The sequence below is a fragment of the Clarias gariepinus genome, chromosome 13, assembly GCF_024256425.1.
Source record: "Clarias gariepinus isolate MV-2021 ecotype Netherlands chromosome 13, CGAR_prim_01v2, whole genome shotgun sequence".
In the NCBI taxonomy this organism is placed as follows: Eukaryota; Metazoa; Chordata; class Actinopteri; order Siluriformes; family Clariidae; genus Clarias; species Clarias gariepinus.
Window position 1 is genome coordinate 1247688 of NC_071112.1, and position 24251 is coordinate 1271938.

Sequence of the window (24251 nt, forward strand, 5' to 3'; positions counted from 1 at the left end):
GAATTCGAGACACTTGGCCCAGATCTCAGAGTCAGCTCTGTCTTAGGGTGTGAAAGGAGTTTAGTGCACCGCCGGGGGCCACCTAATACTAATACTAAATGCCCTAATACAGGGTCATGTGAAGCCTGGAGCATACAGTATGGTGGTACCAGTCCATCACAGGGCACACAAGCACACACACACTCATTCACAATTTGGAAATGCCAGTTAACCTGATCTCCATGTCTCTGGACTCTGGAAGGAAGCCGAAGTACCTGGAGGAAACCCAATAATCACATGAAGAACATGCAAACTCCACACACAAAGATCCAAAGTGAGAATTAATCCCTCCCTCTCGGTGGAGTGAACTGGTTCCTTTAGGGTTGATGAATTTCTTTAACTTGTGGCTCTGTGTTGTTGTTATTAGGTTGTTGGTAGGTGTAGGTTACATCTCTGTTTGGTTTTCCTAACTTTGCTTTGTTCAGTGTGTTGTTAATGCTCATTTCTACTAGTTAATGCACGTTTTTAGTACTTTCCCTTTCCTTATCTGTTTGGTTAGTATTTGACTTAAAAAATGTTGTTTATACAGTATTTGTCTCTCTTATTTAATCTCAGTTTATAAGTCATTAAAGTTTCATGTAGAATACAACTCTTTTTTTATCAACATTTATAATAAAATTTTATTATAACTAGAAATGTAAAAAAAATTAACCAATCAAAAACAAAAATAAATAAACACCAAGATTTTAATATTTTTCTTTGTATTTACACGGAAAACTGATTGTGTTACAGGAGCATAACAAATAATAAAGCAAATTAAATTAAATTAAATTAAAAGCAGGCCCCGACCTAATATAGCTTTAACCATTTCTGAAAGCATGAGCCCAAAGAAAGTGCCTCGCGATGCAAATTTCTTTTCAGCTGTCTAGGCTTCAAACAAATAGGTTCACAGAAACGCAAATGCAGAATGGCTGGAACTTCTTAACCTTTCTTAAAACTGTACATTTCTGCAAAAAACTAAACAAAAAAGATTTGCTGGATTTCCCTGTTTAATGCTCCAGCATCAGTTATTTCGAGAGCCGTGATGTTGTCTCGAGCTCCTGCGTTGACGGTTAAATAAAACAGCTTCGGTGTTTCTCAGGATAAACTTATTAAAGCTGGGAGCCAATGTAAAGTAGGTAATAAAACACAAAAAGCAAAGTAAAATGTGACGTATGTTCAGGGTTTAAATTTACCTGACAGGCGGAAGAAGTCCTGTAAAGGAAAGTGCTAATCATATTTTACAGGAATTACTTTTATACCGAGCAGATGGAAATCGATTAAACAACATGTTGGAAAAGAAACACAAATAAAAATCCCTGATTTGATGACTCGAGTAAACAGGTCGCAGAGCTTGGCAGGGTGACAGACATCCGATCCAGTTAGTGCTGTGTGATAGCTTGTGAAAACATTTGCTCAGTCTAGGTAAGTGCCTTTAGCAGGGATACACGCCGCTGCTAGGCTACGGGCTATTGCTGAGACATTCGAGCTCGTGTGCGACAGAAATGTCCCTGTCTATTAGTGACAAGAACATCAAAGGAAAGTTATTTATACCAAAAAAGTGAAAACTAAAAACTGTCTTCATGTATATTCGGTCTTTAGTTCAGTCCAAGCTGAAGCTGCATCGAAAACTTTACATAATTATGTAATGCACTGAAACGCATTTGTTAGATAAACACTTGTACTGCTATCTTCATCTACTAGATCCAGTTTTACGTCTTTGCTGCTCCCGAAAGAAAAAGAATAACAAGGAATAATAGAACTAAGACTACTATTACTACTACTAATAATAATCTATCCATCCATCCATCGTGTAAACCACTTATCCTATGTACTGTAGGGATGTGGGGGTCTCGAGCCTATCTATGGAAACATTAAGCACAAGACAGGGTACACCCCTGCACACACACTGACTCACACCAAACCATGCAGTACAAGCTATTTGGAAACACCAATCAGCTTACACACGTGTAATTGGACTGTGGGTGGAAACCGGAGTACCCGTAGGAAAACCACCGAACATGCAAACTCCACACTGAAGGGAGATTCCAATGCTGGAGGGGCCAAGCCACTGCAGGGTAATAATGATGATAATATTTATTACACGATAATAATAATAATGATGATGATGATGATGATAATAATAGTTATTATTATTATTATTATTATTATTATTATTATTATTATTATCATGTGTGTGTGTGTGTGTGTGTCTTAGAGCGGCCATTAGACTCACTGTGGAAAGTGGAAAGAGTTTATTGTGCAATGGAGAGACATTAGTGTTTTAAACACCATCTGTTCATACACACACACACACACACACGCACACACACACACACACACACACACACACACAGATATACAGGTCTATGTACCATTTAAAAAATAATGAGATAATGTGAAATACCAAGTCTGAGTGTTAGAGTGTGTAATTTTCCACTATAATAAAATAATCCCAGATTAAAAAAAAAAAAATCATTTTATAGGATTTTTATTTATTTATTTTGAAAATCATAAAAATGTATTTCCAATAAATTATGTATTAGTTTTACTGTTTAAGGCCAATCCCTAATGATCCCTAATAATCCCTTAGGAAGTCCCTAATATCAGTCAAGTGTTTCACTGCTGTACGGTGATCAGTGGCAGGACACACCTTACTCACACACAAAGCACAAAGACCTTCTACACGGAAACTAAAACTTTTGCAGTACACAGTGTTTGTATACTATACGCTATGCTTGTACGTGTAATATCCAGGTGAACATTTGGTGGGGAAAAAGATATACAATTGTATTTGTTTTTATTTTTTTTACAATTTTAGTTGTAATTTTAGCAGAATGCTATCTTACTTTTATCTACCCCTCTGTAGTGGGTATGTTCTTAGAAAAAAAACAGAAAAACATTTAAAACAGATCCGTTTTTATAAATTAAAAAATCCTCAATATGGAATATTCATGAACTGTATAAAATAGGGATAAAGAAGTATTTAGAAAAAGCATGTCATAAAATACAAGCAACCAACAAAAATACACTAGTGATCATTATAACTTATTAAATAATATGTTTAACAACAACAACAATGACAAAAACAACAACAATAATAATTATATATTATGTATATAATACATAATTTTGGGGAATGGTGTGTGTGTGTGTGTGTGTGTGCACACATTTGTGTGTGTGCGCATTAGAGAAGGCAATATGCATTCAGTAGAAAATGCCATAAAAGGCTCAATATACAGTGGAGAATCTATATGACACTTGAAGAAAGGCAAAGGCAATAAAGTAGTGCATAAGGTCAAGCCCAAGTGTTTCTAAAAATAATTCACATTTTGGGATAAATGAGACGCTGAACTTTAATTCATGTGCAATAGAGAGCGTTATTCACACAACCGTAACTTCCAACTCCATTAAAGAAAAAGAAAACTGAAAGTAAAGACCAAAATTTTCTTAATCCTCACAATAAAAGAGAATCATGGGAAAACTTGTAATCAAGGATTATGTTGAATTAAATAATATATAATAAATAAATAATATGGCACATGACAAGTACATCCGCACATCTCATCCTCATGACTCTGATGGTCCCTGTTGAGACTCTTAATGTTTATCCAGAGAAGCTGTGTGTGTTCAATATGATGGCCGGGGGTAAAAGGGGGCACTGAGTGTGTACGTGTGTGCATTAGAGAGACCATTAAACACTCTGAAAGTGTAAAGAGTTCATTGTGCAGTGGAGACACTATATCAGCTATTCAGTGCTTTACACTCCATCTGTTCACACACAAATGTATACATACAGTACATGCATACAGGACTGTCTACAGTATATACAGTAACATTTAGAGAAAGAAAGAAAGAAAGAAAGAAAGAAAGAAAGAAAGAAAGAAAGAAAGAACGATGTAATGTGAAATGCCAAACTGGAGTTTTGGAGTGTATTTGATCTTATTAATAATGACTAGTGTTGGTACATGCCACTGTCAGTTAACAAATAGTTAGTATAGTTATTGTTAGTTTAGAAATAGCTAAAGCTAAAAACTCTTTGCCTAGCTTATTAATACAAAGAAATCAAATTTTGTAAGGTTGATTATCACTTGACGTACAGTACAGTACTTACTTGACCCAGTTCTATTCATGTTTATTCAACATTTTGATTTCACTTATGGTGCAGGTTAAACAGATATCTAAGTACTGCAATAGTTTCATTACATTCTGTCCAGCCAGGTTTGTTTGATTCATACAATACACTACAATACTGTATATACAGACAGACAGAAATTCTGGTTTCTGGTCCTCCAGGGTATGAGACATAAAGATATCATTGAAAGAGTGAGTTCTGACCAGTGTACAGACAAAACCTTTCTTTTATTTATATACAGTAGATAATCATTCACAAATTGGAATAAATGTGACGCTGAACTTTAGTTAATGGCCGATAACAGGCAATATACACACAAATGAAATGTACCACCCAGAATAAGGTCATTCCTGACTGTGAAGGCTAGAAATAAAGAATGCAGTCTTGTTAATCACCGTCATATAACTAGAGAATTATCCCCTTTTTTTTTTTTTTTAATTTTGCGGTCTACCAAAAAGTTGAGCAGAATGTTAAAGACACCACAACACAAAGTAATGTTTTAATGTGAACCTTTCTGATAATTCCTCTGTAAATATTGATACTTTTACCATGAATTGACATCTCAACCATTTGGTAGAGGCCTACACTGGGGCGTCAAAAGAATTGGTTGTAGTTGTTGTCATTGCCCCAATTAAATAATATAAATAATATTATAATAATATAAATAAGTGCAAATAAACACGTTTCTTGTTGCTTTTTTTTCTTAGTGAATATGTTAAATTCGAACGAAACCCAAATAACATCTAATATAACTAAATAACATGTAATATTCTTTTGTGCTCATGGAATTTAGAAATGCTTTAAATGGTTTTGGACTCGCAGGAAACTATTTCATAAAGAAAAAACAAACAAATTACTAAATATTACCCCAATGTTTTACACATATGATACAAGCAACACCCTGCCGTTAATGATCAAGATAAATTAAATAATATATAATAAAGCATATGGCAGATAACTAACTCAGTCAGCACACTTTAATGTTGTCGTATCCTGTATGAGAGTGAAGAGTGAAATAACATAACACAAATAACAAAGTTATTTAATAATACTAATTTGCATATTTTGATAAATTACTGGTCAGGTCTTAGTCTTACACACTATTTAATGAGAGAATTATAATGACCCATTTGGTTCACTCTTATATTTTTAAGCCAATTTTTAAAAATCCCCAATGTCAATCCAGTGTTTTATTACAGTCTCCACTGATCACTGGACTGACACACCTCATTTACACACAAAGCAGAAAGACATTCTGACCAGAGAATCCAAATACAGTATGCACTTCATGCCTATACCACACATCAGTGTTTCACAAGCTTTTCTTTTCTTTAGAGACACACCTCTTAAAAAGTTCAAACACCTGTGACCTGATCCATAATAGGCATTATTTATAAATCAATGAGAGAAGTTTATATTTGCATAAATCAATGTTACTGATCATTTTTGTAGCCTCCACATCACTTTATTACCTTTAATGATAAACCAGGCATTTCTGAGAGGACAACAATAAAACTTTATTAAAGACTTTACAAATGATACATAATAAATGATAGGTTTTATTTCCTCGACTCTGATTACTGGTGGATCTATGACAGAATGTGTGACAGAGGTAAAAAACTAACTAGCTCCCCTGTATGACTGTAAGGTGTACTGCAGAAATAAATGGCGACCCAAATACTGTACAATCACTTAATCACTGAACCAATGTTCGCTGGTCAAGTCAGTCACTTCAGCTTTGTTTTTACTGTGCAGCATTTTTTCCAACCAAAAATGTTTAGATACAACTAAGTCAAAATAAAATAAAATAAAATTTAGGTTGGCATGGTAATGTAGTGGTTAGTACTGTGGCCTTGCACCTCCAGTGTTTACAGTGTGTGTGTGTGTGTGTGTGTGTGCACCGTATCCAGAGTGTACTCCGCCTTGTTCAGGATAAGTGATATAAAAGATGAATGTATAAAATGAAAAAAAAAAAAAATGAAATATAAAACACAATAGAAAGTGATTTTGTTTCGAACTAATTGACTGTAATGTAATTCTTCTCTTAATTCATTTATTAAATACTGTACAAAAAGTACAAAATACATGGATGAGTACTGGAAGATCAATGAACAGCATATTCATGAATTTAATTGTAAGGATGTACAGTACTTTCTCTGGAGGAAACAATTCTGGAGAATTGGTTGCTTGAAATATTTTATTTATTTATTTATTTTACTAGGTGGTGCAGAAGATAGTGTTGCTTACTGACTTTTTGAGATATTCATGTTCCTCCTGTGTCTCCAGTTTTCTCCTACCTCCCAAAGTCATGCAGGTAGATGAACCCAAATACCATGACCCTAGCCTTAACCATGCAACATAGTTTATCTATTGTTATTATTTATTTACATATTTACATTTTATTTACATAATTCAGGTTTTCACAACTGAATCTTGTAAATGATATAGTTATTTTTTTTTAATATTATAATTGTAATTTTTGTTATTAATAAAAAAGTATTAGTTTTTACAATAACAAAAAAGTTTAGCACATATGCTTTGCCAATACTTTGTAGTGATATGGAAATACAACTCAGAACTTTTTTAATTGTCTAATAATACCTGATTTTATCCTGCATAAATAAATATGTATAAATATTATAAATATAAATTTTGATCGTAAGATTTAAAAATCGTAATTTTTAAATCTTATGATAATAATAATAATAATAATAATAATAATAATAATAATAATAATTTTATAATATAATTTAGTTAATTGTTCCTATCTGGTTATATCCTATCCTATAATGTCTGAAGTTGTGAACCCGGAAGCGCGTGAGTCTGAGCCGCGCTTTATCTTACACTCACACTGTACATTACACCACCTACAGGCCGCAGAGAGAAGCGCACACAGATACACACCGCACACACACACACACACACACGCAGCTCGGTCTGCGTGGCCGATAGAGTAAGTGCATGTACGAGATTAAACACCAGGACTTTATAAACACACAGCAAACTTATAAACTTATATTTAAACACGCGCCAGTACAGCGGGTCGTTTACATCGCTTCTAAAAATCCATACAACACAGAGAGGACCAATCAGAGACCGCGATGTTGCCATGTGCCTAGATAAGCGCCGCTGATTGGCTGATCCGAATCCCTCGTCCGCGGCTCGGTAAACTTCTGGTTCTGGTTTTTCACAAGTAAGTTCTACAAATGTTATACAGTCAGAGAAAACTGAGTCTTTTAGTGAACATGATGATATATTTATAGTCTGTGTTCATTAGACTAAGTCTTGTTAAGTCTAGCCATGGCTGTGTGTCTGGTTTTTGTTATGTTTTGTTTTGTTTTAAAAAGTTATCAAAGATAAAGTTCATTCCTAATTTTAATAAAGCAAACACTTTCTAGGCAAATATCTAATGTAACCATACTCTCATCTTTTTGTAATCTATCCACGAACATTCATCCTCATTCATTTGCAAATATTTATTTTATTCTCTCTCTCACTCTATTCTTTATATATTCTCTATATATTATACTCATATATTATTTTTGTAATTTCTGTTATAGAATGGTCTTTTTTTATTTTTTGTTGTTTGCTACTGGATGTCGGAAATTTCCGTTGGGATCAATGATGCGTCTGTCTGTCTGTCTGTCTGTCTGTCTAAGGCCTTGTTCACACGGGCGTTAAAATCATAGCGTCCGGTGAGTGTTTTCTACACGTAGGAGTCAATGAGAGTGTTCACACGGGCTTTGGTGACGTGCGTTTGTCCGGCTGCGCGTTTATACGGCATCAAAAAAACGTTGCACGCAGCTTTTCCCAACAAACGCAAGGAAAACGCTTCTAGTCCGTTTTCTTCACGTTCATTTTACGCTTCGGAGGACCGGATATATCCCATAATCCTACATGCTATACATAGGGAAATGTGGAAAAAGGCAAAATAAAATAAAATAAATTGTTGAAAAACATACGCGGAAATTTTCGCATTTCTTCATAAACCACAAAAAAAAACTTCCTTTAATCCGACGTTGTGCAGTCAGAGAGTGAACCCAGTAGCGGCGGGCTTTCATATCCAGTTCCCGACACACTGCCCCCACAGGTTAACACACAAACTACAATTTGGGCTGCAGGCTGACGTTAGACAGAGACAAACGAACGCCGGTGTAGAAGTCAATCAAGCGTCACTACAAAACGCAGCATAAAAGTCTAGGACGTTCAGAGCGCGTTCGTTTATACAACAATTTAACGCCCGTGTGAACAAGGCCTAATACACATACTCCGGATTCCTTTTCAGTGGGCAAAGTGATGAATCCAGTCCTGGATGCTAAGCGGCATGTGTGCGCACGAAGAGACAAAAGCAGTGTGGAACGCAGATTCATAAATGTCATGAAAGGTAGATCGCGCTTATTCTTCTTTTTTGTTGTTTAACGGCAGTTGGCGTCCAGTAGGTTACATCACCCACAACTGTAGGTCCCCGACTCTCCCACATCTCTCCAGCCTCTTACTGCTAATTTTCCAGACCAGCATCTTTCCTCTCAGTAATATTCAGCATCTTGTTGGAGTTCTGTTGCTTGCATCACCGCCACCTATAGTTCTCTTTGTCTTCTGCTACTGTTCAATGAAGCTTAACTGAACAGAACTAATCATTAATATGTGAGCTGTTTCTTAACTTAGTGTTGTCCTTGCAGGGTATGGAGTGTTTGCCACCATGCTGATCGAGGAGGGAAGTTTTATAGTGGAGTACAAAGGTGTTCTGCGGGGTGCAGCCGAATGCAGCCCTGATTCTTATTCATACTACTTTATATATAATAACACACGCTATTGGTAGGTATACTCTACATGTACTCTAGTGTACTATGCTATGAATTAGTGAATGCTTCTTTTATACAAAGGTACTATTCAACATAGTCTCCATCACAAGTGATGCATTTGCGCTATTGTTGCATGCATTTGGCAGGCACCCTGATCCACTTACATTTTATATCATTATACATTTGAGCAGTTGAGGGCCTTGCTCAAGGGCCCAATAGTGGAAACTTAAGCCTTACCATCAGCAGTCCAACACCTTAACCACTGAGCTATCTCTGCCTTTACTCTAACAACATGTGCAGATTGAACCTGTCTGTTAATAAAACAGTTATGCATCACAAGCAATGCATCTGCGCCATCGGTGAACCTATCTTTGAAAATCCCCTTTGTTGCAGTTGATGATCTCTCACTGCACTACAGAATGTTCGCATCATTGATAAGAGCGATGTGCACAAATCTATGAAGAAGTTTCAAAAATGAGAAACCAGCACTGAAGAGAAACCACACAGTGGGAGACCATCAGCAGGGGTTGGTTCAGCGATGGTACAAATGCATGACTTGTGATGGAGATTATGTTGAGTCGTACCTTTTTTTGGATAAAAAGAGTTACTCTAACACAATTCTAATTTTAACAATCTGTGTCAGTTAATAAAAATGTTATGGCTAATTTTGCATTATTTCTTCGGTACAGCCCTTTTAATACATATCTCAATGCCACACATATTGTAACATTCATATATATTTTTTTTATTATTATTATTTATTTATTTATTTTATTTTTTTAAAGGAACCCTAGCTATTTTCATAGGCTCAAAAGTAGACTGATAATCAGTTTTATAGCCAAGTTGGGCCTATCTCATAGTTATTTTACATGGTTAGTTTCACCTGTCTGTGAGTGCATTGGATGCTCAGTACAAAGAGATAGGAAGATGCAAATGAAGGAGGCCATCCTTAGGGTTAAAAAAAATCCATATGTGAGATAACAAAAACTTAAAAACCTAAAAGTCTTAAAAGGAATGCACCCAGCACCACTGAAAGGCATGAAAGACAACTAAAGTGGATGATTGCAGAATTTTTTCTTTGGTGAAAAAAAGACACAACATCCACAGCATCAAGCCAAGACAAGAACGCTGGCTCTACGTGTAAAAGACACTTTTATTAATATAAATAAAGTGAGTATACAACAATATAAAACCATTGGTGACACTTAAGGGCATAACGCCCAGTTTAGACTTTTTAAAAAGCCTACCCAGGTCTGGAACAAGGTTCTTTGGACAGATAAAACCAAGATTACCTTTATCCAGGATGATGGGAAGAGAAGAAAATAAACGATAAATGATGGGCTCATAATTCAAAGCATACATCATCTGTCAAACATGACGGATGGCATGGTGGGAGCAGTGTTATGGTATGGGCATGTATGACTGGTGTTTACTGAGGTTCAGAACTGACTGAAGATAAACCTGAAGACAGAAAGGTCTACAAACAAGCAACAACTGCAGGCAGCTGCAGTAAATATCTGACAAAGCAGTTATAAGAAAGAAATTAGCGTTTCATGATGCCCATGGGTTCCAGGGTTTATGCGGCCATTACATGGACTGCAAAGGTTTTGCGTCCATGTATTAAAACCTTGTATATATATTAACCTTGCTTGTCGATAGGATTGTTGGCATCCAAGACTGACAGATGCCCAGAAGTATTAAAGGCCAGTCTGCCCTGTGTGCGATCCAACAGAAAAGCCAATGCAGCACACCTCACTGAAAAAAGTTAATGCTGAAGGGCACCTGAAGCCCCAGTCCAAAGCAGGATAATTCCCCTGAACCCAATCTGATGTTATGGACCCAACTGTAACTTTAGTATAAAACATTTTTACGTAATGTGCAGTTTCTTTAAATGAGATTTAATCAAGAAGTTCAAGTAAGATCTCTCACACACACACACACACACACACACACACACACATACTGTGTTGTCCAGTTCAGGTGTGAAAATGATTCCTCATGCTCCAATAATTAGACCCTTTTAAACAGTTGACTTTTTATTGGCCAGGCAATGTATTTGAAGAGGTCAAAAGCCCCAATAGCCCCAGCGTTTGCATACAAACCATATTGGTAATTTGCATTTACATTTCGATTTCCAGAGTGTATTTGGAACGGGAAGGCCGTCTGTATATGAGCAGTTCATTTGCTTTGTGGTTAGATGGTGAGCTGTGTTTGCACAAGATGATAACCTTGTTCTACAAGCTCATACCTTTTGGGATTTTAAGAGCTCTGAAACCTTTGCAAAAAGTAGCTTTACAGAAATTCAAATGTAAGGTTTAACTCAAGTGGAAAGCTAATCAGAAATGCAATCACACATTACGGGCTATTTGGAAACACCAGGTACCCTATGCTGCATGTCTTTGGACTGTGGGAGGAAACCGGAGCACCCTCCAATCAATGGGAGAACATGTAAACTCTGCACCCTGACACACACAGACAGGAGGTGACATTCAAACTCCAACACTGGAGAAGTTTGGTGACAGAGCTAACCACTAAACTATTGTACCGCCTCTACAGACATCAGCTTACTTATTTCATTTCAACTTGCAATAGATTCTTCAGCTTAATTTTTGTAAAGTGCCCACAGGCGTTTTGAATTCGTAATTACAGATGTTTGCCCAGACACTGCTGGCTCATCTTCAAGCTCTTTGAGCTGGATAATGTGTGTAAGGAGAAATAAAACTCATGCAGCAATAGTCAGTAAACCATAAGTCACGAGTGTGGACGTTTTTGTGTATTGGCAGCGTCGATGCATCAGTGGATGATGGGTCTCTTGGGCGGCTCGTTAACGATGATAGTAAGCCGAATGCGAAGGTGAAGATCATCTCTATCGGCCACATCCCGCATTTGTGCTTGTTTGCTCTGCGAGACATTCAGCCAGGAGAGGAGATCACCTACGACTATGGGGGGTATGACCTGCCCTGGCGCAGAGGCACGGTGAGGGCATCTACCAAAACCTTGTATTGGTCTTCGGTGTAAATCTGTTTCAGAGAAATTTAAATATTTGTTTAATATAAAGATTTTATGCGTCTACAGTGGCTGTGTACGGCGAACCCTGCTCAGATTGTCAATGAGGATGGGGTAAATTTTCTCTTGTCATGTGATTTGTGATGTGTGATTGTGAGTATGATCATCATTGTGATTGATTAACTTGATTATATTAAGCAGGAGTGTGAGGAACCACCAGCAGAATTGGACACTACAGAACAAGTAAGAATCTGAAATATTTTATGATCTCTTAACTAAGACGTCATGATGAACAAATGAGCGTTCTCACCATTCTGGCGTTCACTAAAGATTTTGCAGAAGAAAAAAATGCATTGTTGATTCTGTCAGACTATATATATATATATAAAGTTTTGTAAGTTTTGTTTGTGTGTAATTTAATTGAAAAAAAATATAGTCTACATATTTTTAGCATATTGTAAAATAATACAGACATATCGTCTGTTTTTGCTTTAATTTTGATGATTGCAGTTTACAATTCATGAAATTCAAAAATCCAGTATCCCCGACTACTTAAATATTTTCTACAGTAAGCTCAGTCAAAAAAGTATTTATAATACAGAATTGTCCAATATCTGAAATGTACAGTATGTGCATTTATACACTTAATACTTTGTTGGGGCTCCTTCTACATAAATTACTGCATCAGTAAGGCAAGGCAAGGCATGGAGTCAGTCAGCCTGAGGCACTGCAGACGCCTTATTGAGGACCAGGTTGCTTTGATAGTAGCCTTCAGCTCGTTGGAGAATCACCTTCTGGACAGCTGTCAAGTCAGCAGTCTTCCCTATAATTGTGCATACGTTTAATGAACTAGACTGAGAGATACATGGTATTGCTCCATGGTCCAGTTCCAATGCTCATGTGCCCAATGTGCTTTTGGCAGTAGTATATGGGTCAGCATGGGCACCCTGATGGTCTGCAGCTTTGCAGCAAAATACGGACAACTGTGTGATCTGTGTCAGTAGCTCTTTTGGATTAGACCAACCATTGTTTTTCATGTTTTTTTCTTCATGTTTTTGCTCATTTGTTCAGTCTTCAACACATCAACTTTAGGGACAAAATGCTCACTTACTGTACTGCCTAATACACTATTTTGCCAAAAGTATTCACTTGCTGGTATAACACAGATCAGACATTGACGTTGGACGAGAAGGCGTGGCTCACAGTCTCCGCTCTCCATCCCCAAACTGTTCCCACAAAGTTGGGGGACTGATATTGTCCAAAATGTCTTGGTATGCTAAAGCATTAAGAGTTCCTTTCACTGGAAGTAAGCAACTCCTGGAAGTGAGTAACTCCTGCAAAACAAACTTTACACTTGGCACAATGCAGTTGGCAAGTACTGTTCTCCTGGCAACCGCCAAACCGAGGCTTGTCCTTAGGATTGCTAGACAGAGAAGCGTAATTCGTCACTCCAGAGAACAGGTCTCCACTGCTCTAGAGTCCAGTGTTGGTGCTTTACACCACGATATCCGATGCTTTGGATTGCACTTGGTGATGTAAGCACCAAGTGCAATCAGGTGAGATCTTGAATGCAGCTGCTTGGCCATTCCATGAAGCTCTACACACTGTTCCTGAGCTAATCTGAAGGCCACATGAAGTTTGGAGGCCTTTAGCTATTGACAGAAAGTTGCCATTTAAATGGGGGAGTGAATACTTTTGGCAATATAGTGCATATCCCACCTACTGTCAGGTGGCATTGTTACTTGATAATTAACGTCATTCACTTTAGCTGTCAGTAACCGCACTGAATAAGAACTGGTTAAGAAGTGTTTGTACTAAAATCATAAATTCACCTAAAGGAATTAGTGAACATTAAAGTTCCAAGACATTCATTTCGAATGTTTATAGTACAACATTAGTACAAACATGTTCTAATTGTTAACGATTCATAACAGAAGTGTGAAGAAGCAGAAGTGCCAGTGAAAGTTGATAAAGCTACTCAGACGATAGAACAGGTAATATGTTTTATTTCCGGTAATTTGTTGTTCAAATTCTTTACACTAGTGTATGAAAGTAATCCAGTACCGATGGAATTATTTCTCGCTTGTTTCCAGAACACATCTTTGCAACAGATGACCTGCATTCCAGATCTGACCTCACAACATCAGGTTTGATTTCCTGTCTTCGCAATAATTTGGTCATGGCAGAAGAAAGCTTTGTACAGCTATAGACGAAGGTCTTTAAAAATAGGCTTGTCCTGGTATTTATTAATAGTTCATTAAACTTTTAAATGAGTTTTACAGAAGTTCTCCAGACCTATGCTTTTATTTCGCTCTTGCAGCATGCTTGTTTGTCCTCTATTTAGATTTCCCAGCATGCATTCTGCTTTTCGCTTCCTGTCAACTGGAACACATCCACAAATTGGGCTTCACAAAAATGCTACACACACATGCACAATGCACATCATCGAGAGCACATTAAAATAAATTCTTACTTACACCAAGTACGTTTGTAGGACTTGATGCAATACCATTTTTTCAAATAATTTCTCTTTTAATTTATTCTCATTGCAGCACTTAAGTGATGAAGAGCTGAGATCTAGTAAAGAAGAAGAAGAAGAATCTCAGATAACAAATCAGGTGAGATCTTGTTCTTAATTTAGAAGAAACTCTAAAGCAAAAAATAGATAAATAATTTTTGGATCAGTTCTTTTTTAAAAGACATCCTGTTGTTTGTGTTGCAGGTGACTGATGAGATGGTAAGGATGGAGTGTAAGGACGAGCCAGAACTGGTGAATATTATTTACTTAAATCATCCAGCCTGCAGTGTCACACCACTGGTTTTCCTGCCTTTTCCAAACTATAGTTTAACGTAATTGTATAATAAATGTGTATATTTTCCTTTTACATTTTACAGCAAATTTTGAAACAGCAACACACTTCTATGGACGTTGAAGCTTGTGTGGAATGTCCAGTCGCGTCTGCTGCACAGGTACAGATCATCATTATGGATAATTTAATCTCTGAATCTGGCCTTCATTCAGTTGAGTGCGCATGTGCTCTCTGGAGTGTGGAGTAAAACACGGACTGAAATATCTATGGCTACGTTTACACTGCAGGTCTCGATGCCCAATTCTGATTTGTTGTCTATTTCTGATTTTTTTTGACCGTCTGTTTACACACATGAAGGAGGCCTGAAACCGATCTCTAAATATCAGAATGCATGCGTTTTTTTTTCTGTTTACATGGACATAGAAAGTATCCGATATGTGTCACATATGAGCAAAAAATCTGAATTGGGACACATTTACCCGACAGTGTAAACGTAGCCTAAGTGGAGTGGCTGTGGTGCATCCTCTGTATTTACTGCCACTCAGTACACCGTTCTGGCACTACCGCTCCTGTACCTGTTTATTCTGCTAGCGAACCGTCTGCTACCAGTTAATCGACCGCGGATGTCAGATGGACAGATTTTTAAAAAAGGGTCGGCATACTGCACAGTATATACTTGGGTGGCCCATCCAATTATCTTCTGTGTGTGCGAGAACACTGGTATTAGAATAAGCAGAATTAAGATAAACCTTCACCATTTGTATTAGTTGTGAAGACATACATTAATACCTAGCACTGAAATATAACAACTATTCTAACTCAACTATACATGTTTTTTACATGTATACATATATACGTTACATGTTTGTTTTCCCTCAGTTACACCCGTTTTAACATCCCGAAGGTCTTCTTGATAAGTTGATTAAAATGTGCAGTGTAGGAATCTCCAGGATTCGGAGAGGGAATCACAGTCCTTATTGCAGGAACAATAAATTTACCATAATTTCCTCATAATTCTCAATTTATTATACAGCAACCTTGTGAGAATGAGGAGGAAAATCACGGGGGGTGCAGTGACGACTGCCCTGCTGTAAATGAACAGGTGAGTCTCCAGTGTGAACAACTTTAGACGCTCTTAAAAAGTTCACATCTGTATAAACTGCTGTAAAAGAAGTATAAGTGCCGTTCAAGTCAAACTGGGACCTACCCCCAGGTCAAACTGAGAAACTTCTTGTGAATGGAGGCGTAAAAGCGATTGACATTTACAAAACACTTAAAGCACAATACGGTTATGAGACTGTTAGCCGCGCGAAAACATTTAAACGGCGCTCGGAGCTCACTGCAGTCTTGGAACACCTGATCCTTGGTATATCCTGAGCTCGCTCCAAGACATTTTCACACCTTTGGGCCATTTAAGGAGTTCCTGTGAGGCCGGCGTTTCCGATCATGGCTCTGACGTACTGAGAAAACTTTCTAACTTGATGGTGTATAAGCTCTAGTGAAATACTGTGATAAGTGCATTCGTGTATCAGGGGATTATATAGAGAAATAAAGAGAGTTTTTACTCTGTACAATCAAAAGTCCTGGTTTAAATTGAACATCCTCGTATAAGCCACTAACAACAGCTTTATCCAGACAGTTTTTAGCCGCAGTTGTGTTAGATGTGACACTGAGGGCAAACAAAATAAAGAATTCTCAAACACACTAAATACATGAGTGGAGATTTGACGCGTCATGCCATTCTTCCAACTCATGACAGGTGAGTGATGATGTATTAGAGCTGACATCTAATAATGAAGAAGCCTCTAATTCTCAGCTAACGAATCAGGTCTGATCTCGCTCTAACTTTAAAATGTTCAACATAAAAATAACAGAGGTAATTGTTGATCAGTCCAATAACACAAACATGCTACTCATGAAAGATAAAACAGGTCCTATTGTTTAATGCTGTAGATGACTGACGAAGTGGGAAAGATCTGAATATCATCATTCTGGAAGATAAAAAAAATTATAAATAATAATAATTGAAAAAGTCTTTCTGTACATGGTTTTGCTTTACTGGTAGGAATGTCTTATTATATATTTTCCTACAGAGCATGCGTGAAGACATGCAGCCGGGTAAACCATGTCGAATGCAGCAAGTAGAAAAGGTATCACTTTGTGATTATTTATAAAGTACTGGGTGTAAATAATAGGGAAAAAAACTTTAAACTGAAATACACTGAGCAGCCACAAGGGTGCGCACATGACCATTGTAACACAGGAAGGTCTTTCCCATTCAGATGCAGGAGGATGAAGAGACACAGCAGGAGTGTAATAATGATTCATCTCAGACTCGGAACGCTAGACAGGTAGGAGTTTTTTAATACAGTACCTAACCAGAACAGGTTTCTGGTGTATTATGTAACTGATGTTAAATACAGTATGTTAATACTCTATTAATGTACAGAGTTTCTTTGTGAGGGCAATACTGCAAGTATACTGTGTATAAAAGATAGGTGTTCTGTAGTAGGAAAATAATCGTGTGGTTTGATGGACGTTACAGCCCAAAGTTAATAATTTTGCTGTAGACAAAATAATTGTCTGAACACAGTACAGGGAGTCCCCGACTTATAAACAAGTTCTGTTCTGGGAGCACATTCGTAAGTCAGATTTGTTCTTAAGTCAGACAGAATAAGTTTTAGACACCTTTGACATGAATATACAATGTAAAGCATACCAATCAACTTGATCTAAAACTCTGTCCCTTTTTCCCACACTGCCATCATGTGGCCAAAAATCGTAATCGTGGTCCTTTTTTTCTGCACAATACACGTGAGCTACTTCCATGATTAAATTTGAAGTAGAACCGCGGTTCGTCCGTATCTGCGGAAATTCGTAACTCGAATGTTCGTAAGTCGGGGACGACCTGTAGACAATGTACTGTAGGCTCATAGGTTTTACTGGCTTGTACAGTACTGTGCATAAGTCTTGAGCAACACATAATTTATTCAGATGTTGTTTTCTATGAGCCAGAATGTCTTGTATTTTTTCATGTAGTGTTGGAGAGAATAGTTCTCCAGGCTTCCTGAAGGACTTTTTTTGTATCTCGTTATTTTTATTCCAGTCCCTGTAACCTGAGCAGTTTCAGAGGAATGTTTTTTTTGTGTGTTAAGCCACATATAAAGTATATAAAATCACATAACCTAAGTCCTGATCCAGTGAGAAACAGGTGCAGATGATGACAGATGATCGGGTGGTGATTAGTAACTGCTGTTGCTGAATGCTGAGGGGTTGGAACAGACGAGAGGGGAAACGAGGTCGCTGCTCAGGCTGTTACAGAAACAAGCAGTTTTTAAATGTTATCTTTCGGCCCTGTGCAGCCTGTCGCAATGAAACGTTTGTTCCAGTTTGTTTAATCAACATTATTTCATTTAATTTAATATGAAGAAATAAGCAATGAATCCTGACGTTTTGCACCTTACGGTATTGTAACACATAATGAAGATAATATGAGTTTGTCTGAATATGTACAGTCATTTACTCTCCAGGAATGTGAATGTTTATAATCTCTGGGACTGGATTTATATGATGACAGCATTACTTACTGTGGATTGGCTAGATATTTACACTTATCTTATGGAGAACCCGAGCGTATGTACTGTACTAAAAGAGTAGAGGAGTAAAGGGTACTTTACAGAATTGTATGTCCTTATTAATTGAAGTTAATGCAAATGAATTAAGATAAATATTTATTTTATTAGTGGATTTAAATACTCCATTTTTTTTTTTTCAGATGAGACCACTGAGAGCGACAGTGAAGATAAATATTTCAAAGAAGATTATGGTATATTTTTAATTTTTTATGTAAGAGCTATGTTTTAGTCTCATGCGCCTCCATATTAGTATAACAATTGAAAACAGCAAAAAAATATTGAAAATTAATAATCACAATTTAGGTCCCTTTATCTACATTCATCTGTTCCTTATGAAAATTTACACTCGCTGTAAACATGAGTTACTTCAGTTAGGGTTTGTTATTTGAATATTAATTAGGACGGTATAAACCTAAGCTTACAGAGACATATTGCGAACTCTAACCCACTTTTATAATACACATCGCCATTCAGATTTATTTGCCATTTATAAAGTTAATAGAAAAATAAGCAAATGTTTAAAAACATCCTTATACTACAACAGACAGAAACTTTATTTCACCTTACCTGATATGAAGTATGCGCTACGAACAAGAGCATTTTTGATGATCGCCCCAGTCCAATCCATTTATTTAGCCATAAAATTTGTGTGCGATATTTGTGAACGGTAATAAAATGTTGTGCGCAATAAAATTTAAAGTTACAGCGATTACCTCTTAAATTTTAGCATCAAAATGAAATTTTTTGCAGGCAATGTAGCCTAAGGATAAGGTCAACCTGAAGGTGTGGTCATTCACCAGCCTCTCATGGTGAAAAACATTACTGATTGTTACAAAGTTCTGACACTGAAGACTCTCCCCTATAAATGTTAAACGTTTGCCAGTCATGCATCATTTCAATTACTATCGTCTGAGTTGTGCTGACATTAATGACTAGTCAACACTGACCAATCAGATCAGAGAATTAATCAGTGCTGTAGTATAACAAATATTATATAATAATAAAATATAATCGCATAATACTATATAATGATATAATGCATGACGTGACATAAACAGAATGGTTATAAATTATTTTTCAGTCACCTGAAGCTGATCACGATTCGTCCCTTAGTGACGAGGACAGTAATGAGGAAACGGACTCATCAGATGAAGAATTCGTACCCGACTCTGAAACAGAATTGGACGATGATTCTGACATAGAGAGGCCTAAAAAGAAGTCCAAAACTTCAGTCACCCCGGGAGATCTTGATCGGACGCCTCAACAGATCACACTGGAAACAAACCAGCAGCCGTTATCACCAATTAGGAATCACATTCTCACCAAAACTACAAAGCTTAACTTCTGTTTTGTTTGTGGAAAGCCTCGCGCAAAAATCGCCAGGCATTTAAAATTGCACAGAAACGAAAGCTATGAGATCGCGACCGCTTTTAAGCTGCGGAAGAACTCGAGACAGAGGGCGCACATACTTGAAGTACTCAGGAACAGAGGGAATTACCAACATAACAAACTCGTTCTTGTTAATGGCACTGGACTGATAAAAGTGAAAAGAAGCCCAAAATATAATATTGACACACAGAACTTTGAATACTGCATGTACTGTAAAGGGCTTTATTTGCGTAAAGAGCTTTGGAGGCATGTTAAACGCTGTCTGTCAAACCCGGAAAGCGACAGACGGAGAAATTCGAGATCCGTCTCGGGCGTGATGGCTTTATCGCGGTGTCCGCATTTGAAAAACATTTCAGAGGATGTAAAGAAAATGCTTTGTGATCTGCATCAGGATGAAGTGGCAGAGACCGTCAGAAACGATGAGTATGTCCTGAAACTGGCACAAGATTTCTTTGATAAAAAGGGCAATAGCAAAGAAAGTCATGCATTTGTCAGACAAACCATTAGATGTATCGGACAGTTTTTGTTCCATTTGCGCAACAAGTACAAGATAGGGCACCTAGCAGAGGCTATAAAGCCAACCAACTTTACAGTGCTTACGGAAGCAGTGAAAGAAATCGCTGACTTTATTGAGGAAAAACAGTGCTTTGGAATACCAAGCCTTGCACGCAGAATTGGACTTACTTTGAGGAAATATTGCATCTTGAGTGCAAAGAAAGCAGATGCAGTTAGAGACCAAAGACTTAAAAAGGCAACTATTACGTTTATGCAACTTTTTAATAATGCGCTCTCTCAGTTTGCCTTAGGTGAAAAAAAAACAGGCGTTCAGACCAATCCTTTTTTAATGCCGTTTGTCAACGATGTGAGAATATTCCACTGCTATCTGGAAAAGGCTGCACAGTGTGCCGTGAAGCATCTAAGGGAAAGACCATCTGCTCAGCATTACGCTGACCTTTGCAAAGTGACCCTGGCACAGATCCTGATGTTTAACCGCAGACACGGCGAAGTCTCACAAATGACCATCAAAAGCTTCCATGAGAGAGACAATCAGAGAGACGTGCAGGCCCCTGAAATCTCCGAGGCACTAACAGAATTGGAAAAAGTCTTTTGTGCCGAGTTTTGTAAAATTCTGGTTCGACAGAAAGTAGGAGTGCTGGTGCCGATCATTTTAACTCCCGACATGATCAACGCGCTTATGCTCCTGATTGATAAGAGAGACCGATGCAGCGTACCTAGAAGCAACATATATGTGTTTGGCCAACCCAGAAATAACAGGTGCTACAGAGGAGAAAATGCCCTGCAAATCTGTGCCAGGGAGTGTGGTGCGACCAATCCTAATGAGCTAACATCCACCAAATTCAGCAGACACATTTCCACACTCTGCCAAGTCCTTACTATGAAGAACCATGAGCTGAAGAATCTGGCCAAGTTCATTGGTTATGATATAAGCCTGAGTAAAGAATATTACAGGGAGTCTGAAGCCATGCCTCGCTTAGCCAAAATCTGCAAACTTATTTTGGCCATAGAAAAGGGATTTGTATTTGACAAGCTTGGACAGTCTTTAGATGACATTGTATTACCAGGTATGCAACTGTCCTTATTAACTGATATTAATGCAAATTAATCCAAATAAAAATGTATTTAATTGGTTGGTTATTTGCCAGTCCAACAAAAAAATTAAATACTTTTTTTTTCAGATCAGATCACTGAGAGTGACAGTGAAGATGAATATTTCGAGGAAGACGATGGTAGGGCTTTATTTTTCTCTCATGTGCTGCCATATTAAAATAACAATTGAAAACAGCCAAAGGCCTTTATGTTCATCTTTTCCTTATGAAAATGTACACCTCTGCTTTGTGTAATTTAGGAGAAATACATTTTTTGCACATTGAAGCATGCATTATATTTTACTAATTTGTTTTTATTCTTGTTTTAAAAGAATTTCTTAAAAAGGGAAGACCTAAAACCCCTAGTATTTCTGCTCCAAAACCCGAAAAACAGGGAAATGAATCAACATCCAAGGAACAGGATAAGCAATCTACAAGCAAAGAGCCTCAAAGTATGTCTACAGAAGGTGCTGCACTGCTATGACCACTAGAAAGTGTTTAAAAAAAGAGTTTTGATGGCTTTCTTTAGTTTCCAAATGTGAATATTGTATTTAAGAGTGAATGTTAAATTTAAGAGCTTTTGTTTCGACTTTTTAAACAGAGGATCCTGCTCAGGAACAGCCCAAGCAGCTTGAGCAGCAATACACTACAATCAGAAAAAATGTGACGTGGACAGAAGAAGAGAAGAACGCAATCATGAAGCATTTCAAAGAACACATTTACAGTGGAAGACTGGCAACACTACCTGAATGTCGGAGAGCCCAAATGATGGAGGAACCTGTGCTGAATGGTAGATCGATACAGAAAATCAAAGACTTTGTAAGGAATTATGGAATTTCCTTACAGAGGAAAATGGCAGCTAAAGGTTATTTGATAAAGGATTGTGCTTTGCATCCCCAGCTGTCAAATTCAAACAGCACAAATGTTCAATCCCCTCAAGCAGCAAACACCTCAGTGTCTAGTGAGCTATCATCTCAAACAGTAAAGCCTCCAAGCTCTGGTGTAGTAACATCTCCAGGAACTGATGTCATGACATCTGTTAAACTTCCCTCTCAAACAACAAATACCACTGCTGCTACTATAACACTACCCCCTCAAGCAAGTAGTGCTTCTGCTACAACACTACCCTCTTGAGCAAATATCAATACTACTACTACTGCTACAACGCAACACCTTCAAGCAAATACCGCTACTAATACCACTGAAACACTAACCCCTCAAGCAAATAACGCTACTAGTACTACTACTACTACACTACCCCCTCAAGCAATTTCTGCTACTACCACAGCTACTACCCCCCGTTAGGGCAAATACCACTAGTACTACTACAACACTACCTCTCGAGCAAATGCTGCTACAACACTACTACCCCGTCAAGCAAATACCACTACTCCTACTACAACTATAACACTACCACCTCAAGCAAATACCACTACTTCAATGGTACCCCCTTTAAGGATATACCCCTGCTAGTTCATTACCCACTCAAGTAACAATCTCTACAACAAAACAAAAGATAATTATAAACATTTAAAAGAACGATCCTCTCATTCAGCAAACCAGGCCATCTCCAGCCTTCCACTTCAATCTTTAACATCAAATCATAGCTTTTTGATAGCACAGCTAGCAGGCTTAAACAAATCCAGCATCATAATACCCCAAAAACCACACAGGTTCTGGTGTACTACCTCACGCAGCACTCCTATTAAATGCAAGAGTTCTACTCCCTCAAGCACAAAAAAAAACACCACTTGCACTAATGCACCAATGTACTAACCTCAGCAGCTTCTCCGATACCTCAAATAGCAGTTCTAAAATGCGCGAGTGTACCATCTCTTAAAAATGAAGGTTCAGACAAGACAGCAACTCCGGCACAACCAGCAAATCAGTCCAACCCGAGCACAGTAACTTCTCACACAACAACTCGACCATCCCAACCTTCTTAACTAAATCTAATTAAGAAGACTACCACATTAAGAAACTGACTAAAACATCTAGAGTAGCTTACTTAAGTCTTAAGTAAGTCTTATTCCAAAGTCACCTATTCTGCATGTGTTCAAGGATACTTACAGCAGTCGCAGGTCTTGACATATACAGAATATTAACCACAAGCAGAAACTCTAGATTTACCTTCTCAAGACTTCATTCACACCACCTTAAACAGCATATTCAACCAACTCTAATGTTCTACTACCCAAGGATTCCTGTTTTAATAGTTAGACTGGTGTGGACCTGACTGGTGTGGACCTGACTTGTGTGTCCGATGCATCCACTGGCTGCTTGCCTGATTAGATTGAGATCTGTGGATTTTGGAGAGTGGCTTAGTGGTCTTAGACTCTTAGCCTGGTGGACCCTGTGTGCTACAGGCTGTGGTGCATTTCACATGGTGAAAGTCCACCACACAGCAACTCTACCCTACTCATTTCCCAAACAGCCTTAGTTTAACACCAGTGAACCTGGTATTCCCAAATGTAATAAGCACTTACTGTATGTTGTAAACCCAAGCAACTTCAGTGTACCAGAAAGGTATCTAATCAAACATCACCTCAGTACTCTGATATGACCTTCCGCCATTCATTATTCATTCCTCTTCAGCAAATGGTTTATCCTGATCAAGGCCACACACAGGGCTATACCTGATCACAGTGGCTCCATCAACACTGGGCACAAGGTGCTGGAAAACCGAAGAACCTGGAGCTGAAACAATAATGCTAACTATTGTGTCGTTATGTCCATTAAATAGCTTCTGTGACACAAATATGTAAATAAATCATACAAATTAGAATGTTACATTTTATAATAGGATATTTTTGGAAATTATTTTGTTACCTTGAGCAATCAAAACTGAT

General features: G+C 37.6%; 1 protein-coding gene across 2 annotated transcripts; it reads left to right on the forward strand.

The window, feature by feature from the left end:
• Positions 1–8825: 8825 nt before the first annotated feature.
• On the forward strand, positions 8826–23733 carry LOC128536361 (uncharacterized). 2 transcript variants are annotated; one of them, XM_053510584.1, is made up of 15 exons: positions 8826–8968; positions 11739–11931; positions 12031–12204; positions 13896–14108; positions 14514–14579; positions 14684–14731; positions 14857–14931; positions 15805–15873; positions 16865–16921; positions 17054–17122; positions 18547–18597; positions 19488–21378; positions 21493–21543; positions 21735–21869; positions 22004–23733. In XM_053510584.1, exons 4-15 carry the CDS (start codon positions 14028–14030, stop codon positions 22534–22536), a joined length of 3126 nt encoding a protein of 1041 aa, XP_053366559.1. In that variant the 5' UTR covers positions 8826–8968; positions 11739–11931; positions 12031–12204; positions 13896–14027; the 3' UTR covers positions 22537–23733. The 2 variants fall into 2 exon arrangements, with proteins under 2 accessions (XP_053366559.1, XP_053366560.1); XM_053510585.1 differs by having other exon boundaries at positions 21735–21854.
• Positions 23734–24251: the final 518 nt, after the last annotated feature.